This window comes from Synchiropus splendidus, chromosome 3, assembly GCF_027744825.2.
Source record: "Synchiropus splendidus isolate RoL2022-P1 chromosome 3, RoL_Sspl_1.0, whole genome shotgun sequence".
NCBI classification, from domain to species: domain Eukaryota; kingdom Metazoa; phylum Chordata; class Actinopteri; order Syngnathiformes; family Callionymidae; genus Synchiropus; species Synchiropus splendidus.
The window spans coordinates 25,670,439-25,687,894 of record NC_071336.1 but is presented as its reverse complement, the minus strand read 5'-3'; the positions used below and the strand labels follow the sequence as shown (position 1 = coordinate 25,687,894).

Below are 17,456 nucleotides of genomic sequence, written 5' to 3'. Positions count from 1 at the left end.
ATGAAAGATGGGAAAGGGGTTGAGTGTTTGTGCTTCAAGAAGGAAACCAGAAAACTGTCTCCTACGTTGTGAGTGAGTGGGGTAGGTGGACAATTTATGTGCTTGAAGGCGACCACAGAGAAGCCTGGTGTCAAAATTATTTGTGTTTTTCTTTGCAAAGATCACCATGAACAGTCTGTTCACCAAATATTGAATGATGTCTGGGCCTCAACTTGGTCTGCGTTTCATATGTTGGCCCCTTGGGTGGTCGAGTTTGACAGCCCTGACGTAGAATAAGTCAATTTGCACATAAAAATTCATATCTTAATACAACAAGCTTCTTCCCTCTTTTAGAAATGCAGTATAGTTTTAGCCAGTTTCATTTAACGCCACAGTTTCAAAAAATACCTCTAGCCACGCACCTACACAGTGCTGCATCACTGTCAACAGATCTCCGTTGAAACTGTTCTCATGAATCAGGCGGTCTGCTAACAGGCAGCATGTTTGGCCGTGCCCCGGCACTGTCAGCAGGACCTCATGGCAAGATCAAAGAGATGCCAAACAGTAGTCTGCGAGAGTGTTCCACATGGCCTTGTTGTGTCTGGCTTGTTAAAGTCTGGTCAGAGCGCTGGCTGGGGGGAATTCCTCCTCCACTGAGTTGGAGTGGAGAAGGAGCAGAAAGCTAGTAACAGTGTGTCAATAACAGCTCCACTCCAGATGAGAATCGGGGCGAAGACACGTCATGACTGCGGAGCCCATTTATTCGCCTGAGTGCCCTGTCTAGTCGCAAACCATCAGGTGGGAACATTTGGCCGAGAGAGGTGGGAAAGTTTTTTTTTCTTACCAGATCGATAGACAAAGTTTGCCTCTGCTTCCGAGGAGGACGGCGACAGCAGCTCGTCGTCGTACTCGTTGGAACTGAAGGAGCCCGAGTGGTTCCTCCTGCGAGCGTCCATGACGGCGTTGGCCACCATCACGTGCCGCAGAGAGTCGTTCAAGTAACGGTGCAGTAGGCTGCTCTTGTACTTCGGCGGAGACACGTAGTCCTCGGACAGCGAGGCGGCGTCCGAGGCAGAGCGCAGCCCCGCGCCCATGCCCATGCCCATGGCCATGCCCACCATGGAGGAGCCCTCCTTCTTGATGACGCTCTGGTAGATCGGCTTGTGGAGCTCCTCCTGGCCGCTCTGTGTCCTCTGAGGATTGTCCCCGTCTGCGAGTGCAAGACAAGCCGGTCTCAGATCAAATCGCTGCTACTACAAAGCTCAAGGTACATTCCAAGGCGTCACATACTGAGGATGGCCAAGTGTCCGACACAGGCTCGGGCATTGCAGGTTGACCATCGTAAACACTCTTAGTTTCCTACTTCTGATGCTACTTGACATACTGTTTATACCGTGCTGACACTTGTATTTCAAGAGCGGAACCTGACAGAGCGCCACCCCATGGCTTGAGCTCTACCCAGGGTTTTCCCAAGAACTTAGGGGGACCCTACGCAGGGATTTTGATGGAATGACAGCACCACCTTGTCGTCAGTTGAGGAGAACCTTATACAAAGAACTCTGCTCTTCGAATATACGATGCCCCTGAAAATCCCCTACCCCAACCATTCTTAACACGGAGTTCTGCGTCACCCTCCGATGCAAAAAGTCCACCAGACGATCGTAAAAATTGTCTTGCTTAAGAAGACGTCAAAGCTGAAGTGATATGTCCCGACATGAAAAGTGCAGACACTAGCCAACAATGTCTCACTGCAAAGTTAGAATCTGGCCAAAAGAGGAACTTAGAAGGGTCAAATCTCCTTGAAAACCGCACACATTAAAACCACCTTGAGTGGCCTGGAAACCTGATCCTCCGACATCTTCCAGTTTGACTGCAAACAAACACATTTTGTTTGGGCAGTGACATTATTTTAGAGTTAAGCAGTCGAGATGGAAATTCCAGATGGCAGGTCAGTTAATATGTCAAATCTAAAGTCTCCTGCGCTGCTGTTGGCATCGCATCACAAGCCGTAAAGCCCCGCCGAGGCTCAGGGAGCATTACCAGACCAGAACCCGTGGCAGTCTATTTCCTGTTGGTCCATTACTTCCTGAGCAGAAATGAGTGATAGTGGGGTCGCACCGCGCAGCCGAGGAGTCTGAATTAAAGCAGCAGCTTCGTACCTGATGAAAGAAGTAGGAGGAAGATAAAACACGCGCAGGCGGGAAATCAAGGCAAACTACTCTCCAGATACTTTCTGCGCCAAGAAGTTTGTAATTTGGGCAGGTTTGCGATTTGGTCGAAGCCAAATTAAATCAAAGCTCACAAATATAAAAACCACATGGAGGTAGAGCACTGGCTCGCCTTTCCACCCCGAGACCCGAGTGTCACAATCTTGTCGAGGCAGAGATAAAACAATAAACCAGACCTGCTGCTCACTTCTGCTCACAGTAACGTCCCCTCTCACCGACCTCATTGGAAAACTTGAACCATTTCAGGACAGTAAGAATGTGGCGGTGGGGTTAGAGGGGACACCTCCACCCCCGTAAATAGCCTCTAAAACAAAAGCCTTCAAAAATATCGCTGGCTTATTTGGGATGGACTTCGTAAACATAATGTATCAGAGCGTCTGGGAGATAAACCGAGCCACTGCTGCTGGTTTGTGGCGATGCAAACTGAGCACGCGTTCCTCCCGCCGCCGCGCTTCCTCAAGAATTTATCATTGACACTGCAGCGCTCTTCCCCTTTTCGCGTTCATTCTGTTCCAAAATTGTGCTTATCCTTTGCTTACTTGACATGTTCTCATCGGTGTCACTGAGCTCCCCCGAGAGTCAGCATGTGTGCGCAGTAAATGCAGATGCTGACTGTGAGCTAGTCATTTCCAATTGCAGGCTGGGAGACAGAGGTTGGCTCGGTGGGGTGTCTTAATGACAGCGTGTCGCAGCCCGCCGCCTGGCGTCTTGGTCACACGCTCGCCGTTTATATCCGCCAAGAACATGGCTCTGCATAGCATCTGAGGCAGGGAGCTGGCACCAGCCGGCTTTTTGTGTCAGAATTTTAGCAGCCCAAGAAGTGTGACGTAAGAAGATTCAGCAGGTCACTCTGCGTAAAGTGCATCGGGTTTATATCGGTGCAAACGTTGTCACAGGAAAGTATCAGGTGAAGTTCATCACGTTCCACAGATGACCTTCACCATCGTGACCTTGTCTGATCTTGAGACATGAAGCCTTCCTTATAAGCATCATCATATCAGGCATCTTGCAGAGTCATGGAGCAGAGCCACTGAAGCATAGTCCGGATGCCCTTTAGGTGAATCAGACACCTTTGTTTTTCAGGCATAACCAGGTGAACCTTGCCAGCAGCATGTCAAATCCATACGTCCCAAAAGGCACTACAACAGTTGAAGCTTTTATACAGCTTAGGATTTACCATTTGACCCACATTTTGACTGGTTAATAAACTTTATTTTGTTTTTAATTTTAACTTCATTTTTTAGATGACTAATAATATCCAACATTTTTTTTTTTTTATAGGAAAAAGCTCACTTTTTCGCATGTTATTCATGACATGTCATGGACTAGACTCATCTACAAACTGAATATTGACCAATAAAAAAATCGAAATAATGAGCTCCTGAAAAGCAAATCTACGATGAGGTTCTACGATGAAAAAGACAAATCACAGTCTGAAAGTAGAAATATAAAGAGACATTGTGATGACTGGTGGAGTGGATTGTATATAAAAACTGTGACACTGCCACACAAGATATTTCATCTGCCTGATATTAGAATGAAGACAGAGTCAAAGTTAATGGCACATTCTTATAATTATTATGATAATAATTCTGTATGTCGAGCAGGAGAGAAAATAGTCTGAATGTTTACGCTTCATGGTTGACTGGTGGGATTATTCCCCACCCTGCAATTCTTCACTCCACACTGTGCGTTTAGAAGTCAATCTTTTAAAAAAAAAAGGGGGGAAAAAAGTGTCTCACCTTCAGAGCAGCTGTCGTCGCTGCTCACGCTCAGCCGCTCCGCGTTGCCCTGAACATATTTGTTGTAGAGTTTGATCCTGAGCGCCCAGCTCAGGTCCGGCTGTCTCACCGTGTTCTTCAGTCGCCTCCTGGCATTTGCAAACCAGTTGGACACCTGAGAAGGAGACAGTCACGGGGATGAGGAAGCGTTTGTTTTGCATTGGTTCCAGACTTGCTTTATACATGCAACAAATGGTGTCATTTGGTGGATTTGTGTGGAGCATTTTATTGCAAAAAGTTTCTGTTTATTTCCCAGTCTGTTGCAAAATAACTCGAAAGGTTCTGAGCGGATGTCAATGGAATATTCAGGAAATGTTGGGACAAGGACCAGGGAATATTTTGCGAAATGAATATGAAAATATGTTCCATTTTTCCATCTTTTGACAGTACAATACAACTTTGTATCACTTCAACATGCCGAACAAATACATGCCGAAAGTTGAAAAAGTTTTCTGTCCCAAAAATAGTGGTCTGTCTTATCAATGACGTTAAAAAAACATCGACTTCACAGGATGGGAAAGACATTTAGATTTGAGTCTGTTAAGCCTCAAAAAATCTTTCCAAAAACCACACAATTTGTTGCCGGGTCCGAAGTGACTGATGCAACCTGTGATCTCACGACGCCGTCGGCCAACTGGCTGTCAAAAAGCAAAGACATTTGTTGTCTCGTTCAGAGCAGAGGGTGAGCGTTTTCGCTTCAAAACTTCCCGACAAGACCTGACGCACTTTTGGAACCGTTTGAACGCGAGCAGCTTGACAGCGTGACCTTTGCCCTGAGAGCTACCGCAGTCCTGTCGCTGTCATCTCATGTAAAGCTGCTACTTGGACGAGCTGCCAATTCTGCTGAAAATTCATTATCACAAGGATCCGACACACAAACTCGCGCTGGGGCTGGACTTTAAGAGAAAAGACAGACGCGCTGCTCAGGATGCATGACGGCCAGTGAACGCATCATTAACGTAATACTTCATCCAAGAGGCGCAATGATTACTCTGGACTGGCACATGCTTTTTTTCCAAAACTGACTTGCAATAAAAGAGACACTCGTGTCAACGGCGAGGCGATCAGATGTGGAGCTACAATAACTTTTCATGCTCCTCTGACTTGAAAGCTGCGTATGAGGCCGCGTATGCTGAAGTACTTATGCGAGTGACGTCCACTGCTTTCGGGCAAAGCGAGGAATCTTGTCGTTGACCCGAGCGAAGAGGAGGAGACACGGCGCCGGCGGCGAGGACCGTCACAGAGGGCCTCCTCCCGTGGTACACAGACAGATTAGACCCGGAGATCCAGCCTGTCTGCAGCACACATAGCGTAGCCTGCCCGCAGACGGCGTCAGTTAGCGCGACCCCGGGGGGAACGACGGCGATGACGGACGAGAGCGACGCCACGTTACGAACATGAAAGAAATCACTCCCAATATTTAGATGGAAAGAAGCAGCTGTTTGTCTTAAACGTGACAGATTTAGTTGCTGAAGACATCTGGCGTTTTTTTGAGGAGAACTTTGTTTGATTCATGTGAAGTGGTGCGTTCATGTTCGAGCAAAGTGAAGGTGGAGAATCTGAGCCTGTAGAGCATGAACTCAAACTGTCACCTGACACGACTGTGGCGTCCACAGCTACATTTACCAGATGACGTCCCTTTAAAACCCAAACATGTACTTCAATAATCCTAATTTGGGAGCAAGATTTCACACAGATTTAGATTCGTATCGATGAAATATTGGAGGCAGCTTCAAAATGACTGCGCTGAACTGATGCTGTGTACGTGTGTACTGGTGTGTACAACTCCTCCCAGGGAGCATTCCTCCTCACTCCGCTCGCCTTCACCAAAACAAACAGCTCCATCAGGGCCCCCAAAATGAGAACCAGATTACGCAGCGTGGCCGGCGGTCAAAAAAAAAAAAACCCTCCTGCAGCCGTCGCTCTGAGGCCGTATCAGTGACCTTGTCAGCCAGATGATAGTGTACACACAGCTGCACGTGCTGGTCGCTAAACAAACAGTGACGTGACGTTCAGGTGGTCAGTCTTCACCGACCCCCACCAACAAGATCACTGCATTTAATATAAAAGTAAAAGAATGAAGCGGAGTGATGCCATGGAAACGTGCGACCAGTCGATAACATTAAGAATAATCCCCAAAATCGGAATTACATTTTTTGCGGCAAATAAAAATTTTGACTCTACTGTGTGTTGATGCTCCTATACTTCAGTTCAAGAGGACACGTTCAGGATCGTGTCTAAACAAGTCGATAATAACAAGAAGGACTTGAAATGGGTCAAAAAATGAATAAATACATAGATAAATGTTTGAAAGAATTTTACTGTTTCAGGCTCACATAAGACCCTCCTCCTTTCCCCCAGAAATACTTAGAACAAATGAGTTAAAAAAAAAAAAAAAACAGTCAAAAGCATTGACTGAATCAAACAAATGCATAGATTAACTCATGTTATCAATCTTTTTTCCTGCTTTTCCCACTTTTTTACCCTCAAAACTGAACACCTAGAATAGTTAATATCTGTCTAAGAACAAATGATCGAAGTTTCTCTTTGCTTTTTCTTATTTATTTGTTTCATTTTTAAACATTTTCCACCTACACTTTGTGGCTTACTGAAAACAATTACAGCCCAAACCATTTTATTACTATGTTATTTATTTTAAAACTATATTTTCCACAGTGAAATTTCTTTATTATTGTCTTTCATTCCATCATTTTCCTCAAACTTCTCTGTGCCATCTTCGTGTACGAGACCCCCAAAATGAAAGAACCCTGCCAAAAGTTGACACGCCTTTGATATCCAACTTCATGTTTACCTTCTCACTCTAAGGGTTAAACATGAATAGAACAGACAAAAAGCTTGTCCAAGACAGAACACTTGTTCACCACAATAAGTCTGAAAACGTCACCTTTTCCTCTCAGCCTCCTGAAGAAGAAAATAAAACCCTGGATAACGCTTCAACATCAATATTTGGCCACACTGCCCAGCACTAATTTCGGTATATTTTGTAAATATTTTAAGTAGGAAATTGGCCGACCAAAGGTAGAAACAACATTTAGCGCTGTATAAAATATCGAGCTCACGTTATGAAAACACTTTCTGCCAGTCTCATTAGAAACTCCAGTCCGTTCAAGAGCTGGTTAGCAGGACCACACAACATAGTTTGGTGCGTCGACTGACTGGAGGCCTGACGGAAAGCGGACCCACCTGGACCAGGGTCATTTGCGAGCCCAGTGCCAGCAGGATTTTCTCCGTCTTGGTGGGGTAGGGGTTGTCCCGATGCTTGTAGAGCCACTGCTTGAGCGGGCGGGCCATGTCCTGAAGGGCCTGGCGCTTGTGGCGCACTTTGCCGCCGCTGGGTCGACCCCTGTGGAGGGAACACGGGCCATGATGTCAGCCACTTCACACGCTGTAATTAGGAGAGACTGGCAGGAAACACTCCGTTAGTGGCTGACATGTAAATTCCAGTTGGAAAGTACTTGAGCTGGTAAAAAGTGGCAGTCAAGTTTCAGCTGCTACTTTTAATGATTTGGTTGAGTTAAAGTGAAAAGTGTTCGAAGCAGCTTAAGGTATACCGAGGTTCCTTTTTGCAGATAAGATCAAAGGCAGCGGAGAAAATGCCAAAAAAGTTTTACCAGGAAAAAACAAGGCAACGTCAATACAATTTAGGTTACAATGAACCTGCATGAACTGCCAAGTTACATATTGTTAAGAAACATTGACTCTGAAAGGTGCTAAACTTGATTAGCATTTGTAACGTTTTTCTCGTGAATGGTAATAAAAACTAGGTTTCTCTAAAAGAGGTCAGTGTAGACAGGAGAGGGAGACCACTTGGCTGCTCTCTACTGACACCCTCAGGAGGCTTGTGTTCTCATTCAGATCAGCAAGTGATCGCTAAATATCTGTCAAAGAATCGGTCAAAATGTGGGAAACACAAACATGTGGCACATTATAACGTCATATTCTGACCCCATTTTGAGGTTGGTTTTGATGTATTTATTGTTATTTTCATACAGCTCAGCATTCAGTGTGCTTTGATCCGTAAAGGTGTGCACTAAAGTAACATATTTTGTACATAGAAACATTGTATTTCAGATAAAAACTGAACTCAATCACTAATTCAACAAAGCCAGACAAGAAACGTAGTTTCAAATTAATAAGTAAAATGATCATTTTTACTTAAAATTATGCAGTATTTTCTCGCTTATCATGAAGAAATTGATATTGTGTTCAGCACTGAACGATTATAAAAGTCTGGAAGAGAGATTGTTCTGTCTTTTGCACGATGGAATCACAACTGAAAAAAGCTCAACTTTGAGACCAGGTGAGACATTTATCTTTTAACTCCTCAGTAGCGCAACTTATTAGCTGTTAACCTCTTCACATGTATGAACATTTCTGTCTCAGCCACTGCCTCTGGTACTGTGGACCCTAATTTCCAGTCCAGTGAGAAGCACAGGATGGATGATTGTGGGGTTAAAGTTTGAGCAAAAAACTGTTGGACAAAGAGACAAAACTGAGGAAAGATTGTAAAATAATGAGTAGATTTGAAGGGAGTGCGTGAGAAAAACGAATTTTTCGGGATTTTTCTTTGCCCTCCCTGCAAACCGCTGACTTACACACACACACACCAAGTCTTTCATTTGTGACCCGACACTTCACACCCTCGCAAAGTGCCGAGCCTCACACAACAGTCTGAAATTAACCAAAGACTGTAACACTAGGACGTGTCAGGGATCAAACTAATCCGGCTACAGGGAGCCGTTGGTGCTCAAACTGGAGGCGAAAAGCTGCCTCAACGTGGACACATTTGTCAGTCTCACCTGTGCCTTCAGGTTTGAGGAACCTGTAGATGTCAGTATGGTGCTGCGCTCCGCGTCGCCCTTTATCTCCCTAAAAGTCTGCCCGGCTGCAGATGTAACATATTTTAGTCTAACCTCAAGTCTGCCTGAGGTTCATGTTCTACAAATATTTTCCTTGTAATCTAGATCGGTATGAACACTCTGCAGCACATTTCGCCCCGTGTTCTGAAGTTGGGTTTCAACATCTAACACTCACACACAACCGCACACACGCACATACACACATGCACTTGTGTCGGGTGATTTAATGGCCCTCATTAGTTCTGATGCTTCCCTGGAGGTGCCACCTTCACGCTCACGCCGATGTTAGTCAAGCTTCCTGCTGGACAGTCCCCCTCTGTTGTCGTCATAAACATCCTTATTTCTCCAATAAAAAAAGCCTGATCAGGCCTTTCACCCACCACTAAATAAAATATTTGTCAAACCCACACAGTCCTTCAGTGAAGGACCAGACCACACAAGGTGTGAATTTACTTTGTGGGAAGTGACCCAGCAGGTTATTAAACTGCAAAGTGTAAAAGGCTGTGACTTGATATGGGTAAAGATGAGCACTCACACAGACAGGTCAAGCTCATACCCGCTCCGCCGGTGCCTGATGGCCTGGTTGTCCCTGATGATGGTCTGGTTGGCAGACAGCAGGTCGGCATGTTGCCCGTCGATGACCTCCAGGTAGTTTCTGCTGCTCATCTCCACCTCCTTTGCCTTGTCATCGAAGAGGACCTGGCTGCTCAGCTTGTTAAACACAATGGTGTTCATCTTTGGTCACTGTCGTCCTGGACGTCTCAGGTGCCGCTCCAAAATCAACTTTCAAAAATATCAAAATTCCTCCTGCGGCATCAAACCGTCCCGGCGAGTCTCCTGTTGAACAGAACAAAACACATATATAGTATATATATATAGTGTATATATAGTCGCATATAAGTATAAACAGAATGGGAGCCGCTTATGTTAAGATCATCACCAATAGATATGGATTTCAATCAAGAGGAAACCTTGTGATTTGTGTTTGCGTCACTGTGATGCGTTCAATGACCTTTTAAAGACGCTCAAAATATAACACTGCATTTTATTTAATTTTAAACGAAGCGATTCTATTGAAAACGGCATCGATTTTTGTGAATATTTTCGGATAAATATCTGTAGTTTTAAAAACAAAGCAGTCGTTTCAGTCGGTTTAAATAAAAACCGTTTTCATGTCAAAGTTAAAAAAAAAAGTCTTTAATTGTTATATTTTAATCATAAAAGCAATTTAAAACACACTTAACTGGCGCGAAAACAAAGCTACTTAGCGTGAAATAATGTTAATATGAGCGTTTTAATTTCACAGAACTCAGTCGCTAACTTTATTCATCGGTCCATCGATTCAACGTTTGGCTGTGTGACAAAAATAGCGGTTCGAAAAACGCGATATTTACCTGGGTGCGTGTCTGTGCGGTGTCCGACAGTATTCCAGCTTGCAGCCCATTCCCCGCTCACATGTTCCCCTCCTGAGGTCCAGAGCTCGAACACCCCGAGCTCCGTCTCCTCCTCCGCTTTATCCGGCGACCTGCGCCGCTCCGCCCGGGAATCTGAATAGGCAGCCGTGCTCATGTTTCCCAGCACAGTGGCCCAGCCTGCGAACATACTGCCCATCGTTTACACCGGTTCAGGGGCCGCGGCCAGCAGAGGAGGCAGGCGTCTCAACGGCTCTGTGTTTTGATGCGCTACAATACTTCAAGGCTTTTCTTGTTTTTTTTTTTTAAATATATTTTTTCTGTTTTCTGTAAATACATTTTAAGGGCCGAAAACTCTGTGGTGAGTGTTTTGCAATGGTCAGTTCTATCCACCCAATTTCTTATTTGAAGTCAGGTCAAGGGGGCAGCACTTAAACCAAAGTTTCCCAGTTTTACCGCGAGATGTCTCCAGTGTGTCCAGGGTCTGACCCCGGTCTGCCTCCAGTTGAACGCCTCACTAGAGAGTAGGACAGTCACGAGAGGAAAAAAAAAAAAAAAAAAAGGAAGATACACGACACCATTAAAATTAAATAATTACAAAGGAATACAAAAAAGAGTGAACGTGAACACAGACCCGAAGATAAATTTTAAGTAAAATAAAAGGAGGAAAACACAAATAAAAAACAAGCCTTAGGAATCAGCAAATCTTACGGCCAGGTTGCCGGTGTCACTGTGGTATTAATACCATGGAAATTTAGTATCATATCTGTATAACGTAGGATGTTGAAGTCTCCATTCATTTCGGAATATCTGCATTTTTCATCACCTCACAAGGGAGATATCATGTATTTCAACTGGCCCTTCTTTATCCGGAGCAGCAGCAGTCATAGTTATGCGTCTCTCCTGAGTGACTGAGCTTCTACAGATGGGAGTAGGAACCGAAGGACTCAGCACCATGTTGGTCTCATGTGTTAAACACAAGGTCTGGGGGCCAAATCTGGCCTGGGAAGTCATTTAAATGGCCCACATGGGATTTTAAATGCATAATCCCCAGGTTACAGTGAAGAATTATCCTCATCTACTATATCCATTCACCTCATTGGTCGACTTCCTCTTCCTCTCTGACATGCTTCGTCTCCCAATGACGTCTCAGAGTCTCTAACCCAAACATCATGACAGGTCCCGCTAATGTGATGTCACAGTTCCCTCTCACTCTCCTCCACCCTCCAGACTGAAGTGATGTGCGATTACAAAACTTTCTACAACGTCAAGCCCAGAAAAAAAGCTCTATTAGATCCACATCTTTAAAAGAGAGTTCATCTGGCAACAGAAAAAAGGGCGGCTCCAAAAAAATCTATTAAGAATCACATTAGTTTTAACAAGATAAAACAACTCATGAGGCGTCGAAATACTACGCCCTGTGTGTTTCATGAGACTGATGCAGTTGTGCAGCTTAATGTGAAATTAAACAGATTACAAAACCAGGGTGCAAGCAGCAGCTCAGACCGAACACTAATCCAGTGCTAATGTGGTGTCTGAAATCGCCTATTACAGCAGCGAAACAATGGCAGAAACACGTCGAAATAGCCGTGACTTTGTCTGCATCAGAGGAGATTACAGGCCCGGAAAAATGTTTTCACAAAGTGCCGGACCGGACCACTGTTTGCATTTGGCGGCGCAGGAGAACATGTTTCAGCGAAACAAGGGCGACGTTTATCTGAGTACAGCTCATCTTTTATCAGCGTGTGGCTTAAAGCTGGTGTCTTGTGCTTCTGTGCAACAATAACCGCAGAAAAAAGGGGGGATTTCTGGAGATGATCATCTGTGGCTCCGCGTCTATTATAAAACTTGAGTCAAATGTCCTCACCAGCGGGTTTATCCGAGGCTGTGACCAAGCGCGAGGGCTATACGACTGGAGATCTGTGTGTGTGTGTGTGTGTAATTATTGTTTGTTTGTGTTTAACAGGGAAGTGAACCTTTGCTAACTGTTTGTGCAAACATGCCCTGAAAGGTCCAGTCATGTAATCACCGTAATGAAGGTGAGGGGAAGTTTATTTGCGCAGGTTATGCACAATGTGTAAGTTTTGCTTCTCGCCTCGCTTGACCCTTGGTTCGCCGCTGTGACCCCGCCGTCTGAACCCGTCCTCGCCGTTCTCCAGTGGAAGGTGTCTAATAGTTTAGAGGGGTGTCAAACTTCATCAGCCAGGAGGCTGACATTTAACCTCGGTTCAGCTCAACATGGATATTTACGAGGACGTCAAGTACAGGTGGACCTGATTAAAAACCATTGTTTAGGGGTTTTATAATATTTTAAAGTATTAAAATGACGTTTTAATATAGAGTCCAGACTGATCCAAACTGAAGGAGGTTGTGTTGCAGTGATGAGCGAACTCTTTACTGCGTCACTTTTTAACTTTCATTTTGCATCCATCAGTATAATGTGAGGCACTTGGAATTGGTGGCCCGAAAAATGTTCCCTGAGAAAGTTCATATATCATTCATCTGTGTCACTTGACTCATTTAAATGTTTTGTAATGTATTATTACTAAAGCGACAATGTCCAAGCCCCAAAAAACAGATCTAAATCTGTGTCCAATTAAATGTCAGTTTTTTTAAAAATAGGTCTCTAAAGTCATGAGAGTCAAGTTTTCTCAACATATTATGCAGTGAAAATTATTTTTCACAAATGATATAACCACGGCAGGTGGTGAGGTCGAAGCAAGAAGACCCTGGTTTGCGTTCCACCAAAGGCCTTCGTGCTTTGAACCAGCCCGCGCATCCAGATGGGAAAAAACTGTCTGGGATCCTGAAACAGTTCACGGCTGGAGCCCTAAAAGATTTTGGGCTTGCAAACTTCAACATCATTTGTGAGCGTGTTGTGTATATATACAGACATATATTCGTAGTGGCACTTTAACAAGTTAATAACAATTAATTAATTACAACATTATTCATTTTTTTTATTATTTTAATTTAATTTAACAGTTTGCACTCCAGACAACATGGGACTGCAGGATGATAACAACAACAACAAACATGGAGGAATCCCTGAACAAAAGCAAACAGATTGCATTTGTTTGCTTGTGTTTCACCACACAATGGCTGGGGAGAACATACAAACTCCACAAGGAATTGGGAATATTGAAAAAAGAGGTTCTGAGAGTGTGAATGGCACCATTTCCAGACCCAGAACTTTGTCGGAGTGAAAAGTCTCTTAGCAGTCCAGACCTCTAACATTTGAAAACCTGTCCTGAGTCCTAAATGGTAGAATGAGCTCCTCATCTGCATCCAAGAGGCGAAAAGGCCTTCAACGTTGCCTGGACTAAACAAAATAATGCTGCTGCATCAGTGAACTTGGACAGCACTTTCCATACTTTTAAACAGATGACTTTACTTCAAAAGAAAAAAAAAAGAAAACAAGATGGCAAAACAAGATGCAAAACCGACTGAAAATGCATGATTTTTTTGAGACAAAGATCACAGAAAACCTAGGGTTGTTCCAGGGAAACACTTCTGTGTTATTTTTCTTTGGTAGACCAGAGAGAAGAGCGCTCAAATAAGAGTTTCTAATAGTTATGAAAGCATGAATTAGCATCTGCATTGGCTGGAGAGAGAAACCTCAGCAATCCAGAAATGCTTTTCATGTACAAAAAGTAGGGTAGGTACATTTTGGATCAGTCAGTTACAGTGGTGTTGAAGCACCATCTCTGAGCCAATGGACGAAATTAGAGGGTTAAAGACTGGATTCACCTGAAGCTGTAGCTGTAGAAGAAAAGAAGGCTTTGGCCTCCCGGGAGTGGTGTTCTAGCTCTTCCAAATGGGAGGAAGCAAGGACATGGTTATGCTGTAACACTGGGGTAAGAAGACCGAGAGGTATCTGAGAAGCTGGAAGTCTGGGCCTCTTAATGCTGCTCCTTGGAGGAAACAAATGGCTCAATGGGCCTGTCACCTTTCCAGGGTGTCCACTGACAATAATCATGAGTAAATCAGCCCAAAAAATATCACTGGACAAGTTCATATTGTCTTGTGATCACCAAGAAGATGATGATAATTCGAGACCATGAAAGCACATAGAGAGTCCAGACTTCTGCCAAGCAGCTCATTTCAGTCCAGAATGAGATTTTGATGGAACATTTAAAGCTCACTCTTGTTTGCTGTCCAAAGAGACTGTTACTGTTACAGGCTACTCAACATCACCCTGAACGCAGACAAGACAAATTCTTCAAAAGATTCTTGGACCCCGACGGAAATCAGCACCAGCATTTAACCATCAGGTTCTTGACCCATTATCAAACTCCATTGAAATCAGTTCAAAACTCTTTGAATTATGTCGCAAACAGACAGACGGAAAGATAAACAGCAGCAAAAACACAACCTCCTTGTCCAGTGTAATAATCGTGACGGAATCAGATTACAGCCTCAAAGAATGAATCTCCGGAATGAGCCTCTGGGTGAAAAGTTCAACAGAAAAAAAACACCACTAAAAATGTTCAATAACAGATTGTCACGGTTTCCTGTAACAGTGATGTTTTCAGAAAAAAAAATACATTTGTTATGCAATCTTTTTATCTCTTCGTAATGGCTGCAGAAAAGTTGTGACACACCGTTCAGAACAAAAAGCCTCTTTGTGGCGCAGCAGGAGACACAAACATGCTGGAAATTTACTGGCAAATAAAATCAAAGAGTTCTTGTTTTCACCCTTTTACTACACTTTCCTTTGCACTCACGGACTATCAAGAGGCTGGAGAAATGTTGCGTAACGATACAACTGGACCAAGGAAAAGAATCATGTTTGAATGACGCGCAGTATATTTCGGTAAAATGCGCGACGGATAAGCAGCAAAGAGATTCAATTTGACTAGAATTTATTTGGAAGGGATTTATTTGACTGGCGCGAATCAGGTTTTTGTCCTCGGTAATAAACTCAACTATAAGCCACCGAAAACCAAGAAGACACAATGCAACAACTTGAAAACACAACACACATCATAGAAGTGGATGGGGTTATGAAAAAAAAAATTCCAAAGCAAAAAAAAATAAAAAAATCAACAATGTCAGTGACAGTGACAGGAAAACAATCATTTATAGCAGGACAAAAGTTGTGCATTCCTCCTGCAGGAACGGAGAACAGCGGTGGACGGGAGTGAGAGTCACCTTCCCGGATTAGTGTTTAGTTGCCATTCAAAAATGGATAAGCAGGAAAGAGATTGAATTTGACTAAAATGTATTCGGAAGGGATTTATTTGACTGGCACAAATCGGGTTTTTGTTCTCGGTAAAAGATGGGACGCACAGACTGAGGCCGCCATTGGGAGTGACTGGAAAGGACAAGATGAGAAACGGCTATATCAGAGGGACAACGCAAAGTTAGACTAGAATCCTCCTTTCCCTCACCCCCTGACATTGCTCGCTCAGGAACCATGAAGACAATGGTGTTTCCAAGCGCTCACTTATGAAAGAGCCGCGAGACAGAAATAGGCTTCTTCTAACAGTTGTAATGTCATAAAGCTAGCGCTCCAGCGTGGATCAAGAAATCTGCAAACTCAAACTGAACGCCGCCCTGAGTGAAGGTAAAAACATTTTGGGAGACCTGCCAGAGTTTCACTCATTACAGTCAACACATATTAAAGGTTTTGCCAGTGAAAGGTACTTTAACGTCCATGTCAACGGCATTACAGTCAAAATCACTTTCTAACACCGCGCCGTCATAACTCTCCTCATTAGAGTTTTGCTTAGTATCGCCTTGTATGGCGAGTCGGAGTTAGAGGCCACAGACGCTTGTAAAGCCACAGACATATTTGTTCATTAGTTTTGCCAAAATTGGTGGAAAATGTGAGGGGAGACGTTTTTAGCAGGTTGGTTTTTGAAGGAGCCAATTACCTTCGCAGCCCAACGGCTTCCAGGGATCCGGGACGGTAATCATGGAGTGGCGTTGTCAGTCGAGAGAAAGTCATCAGCAGGCAAACGCCGACCCAAGATTGTGCCGTGAAATTACAGTGGGAAATAATTGGCGACTCGAGACAAACTTTTCACCAACCCATCCGAGTTGTCCGTCTAAATGTGGCGCACCAGGAACACGCAAAACATTCCTGAAAATGCAGAGAGCATCAGATGGTGCACTCTGGGATTATTAGATTCACGTGAGCTGCAAAACTTACTTGAATGTGGAGGTAGATTTTTAGGCTCTGGTGAGGGCAAATCTCATAAAACTGCATGAAATATTCCGATGGACGAAGAGCAAATGTGAGTCACACTGACTTGGAGTATGGGATGCTAGATCAAGTATATCATATATGACTTACAAGTAGTTTTAGGAGCAACATGCAATTGGGATCCGAAATATCCGATAATATCCACACACGTCAAACTCAACCATGACAAGGGCTGTAATTTGAAACAAATTCCAAGTCACAAAAATACATTATTTTTGAACAGCATATAACTGGGATACCTGCAACACAGAAGGTTTTCAGAATCTTAACAGATTTTTTTTTTATCTAAGTCCCCCATAATTGAAGATGAAAAAATGTGCTTCGAAAATATGATAATCTCAATTCAATATACAAGCCACTGATAAAACGAAACAATGCAACAACTTGAAAACACATAACATGGAAGTGAATGGAATGATGAAAAATATACCAAAAGAAAAAATTCAGTGACAGGATAACAACCATTGATCACAGTTTAATCTCTCCGGATTAGCATTTTGTTGAATAAAAAAGTAACTCTGTCACTTGTTCTTCAGTCAACACGCATCTTGAATGGCTGCATTACGTTCCACGTCACAGGTCTTGTTGAGAGCGATCAGCTCTCATACACACATAAAGATTTTGGATTGTAAACATTGTTTACACTTTTTGATTCTCTGCCTTAACTGAATCCACTGTACACATCAGACCCCAGCATTGCCTTTAAGGATAATCTTCTAAGAGATAAGACCATTGGGCGTTGGACAGTCAGCAAGGGTCAGGATGAAAACATCGATGTGTGTGACCCCCACTTAGGTGTGAAAACTATCTGCCTTTAAACTATTAGACAATCTTTGCATAAAGCTTTTTAAAAGTCCACAAACTAACTAACATGTAAAACAAGTTTGAGGTGGCCTGGTTTCAGTGCACTATAATTGGCGCTGCACCTTGAGTCTAACACCTGTGGTACAGAAAGGCAAACACAC

At 43.7% G+C, this 17,456-nt stretch overlaps 1 protein-coding gene across 4 annotated transcripts in view; it reads right to left on the bottom strand.

Moving 5' to 3' along the window:
• Positions 1 to 10,349, bottom strand: part of mkxa (mohawk homeobox a) — a 28,014-nt gene extending 17,665 nt beyond the window's left edge. For 2 of the 4 annotated variants that reach the window (XM_053859849.1, XM_053859850.1), the window contains exons 1-5: positions 10,263 to 10,349; positions 9,404 to 9,705; positions 7,193 to 7,352; positions 3,950 to 4,103; positions 824 to 1,189 (exon numbers count right to left, since the gene is read on the bottom strand). In XM_053859849.1, the coding sequence (XP_053715824.1) occupies positions 824 to 1,189; positions 3,950 to 4,103; positions 7,193 to 7,352; positions 9,404 to 9,603 (880 nt within the window). In that variant the 5' untranslated portion in view covers positions 9,604 to 9,705; positions 10,263 to 10,349. The remainder of the gene's footprint in view (positions 1 to 823; positions 1,190 to 3,949; positions 4,104 to 7,192; positions 7,353 to 9,403; positions 9,706 to 10,262) is intronic. The other 2 variants (XM_053859851.1, XM_053859852.1) reach the window with 1 other exon arrangement.
• Between the last annotated feature and the right edge of the window lie 7,107 nt (positions 10,350 to 17,456).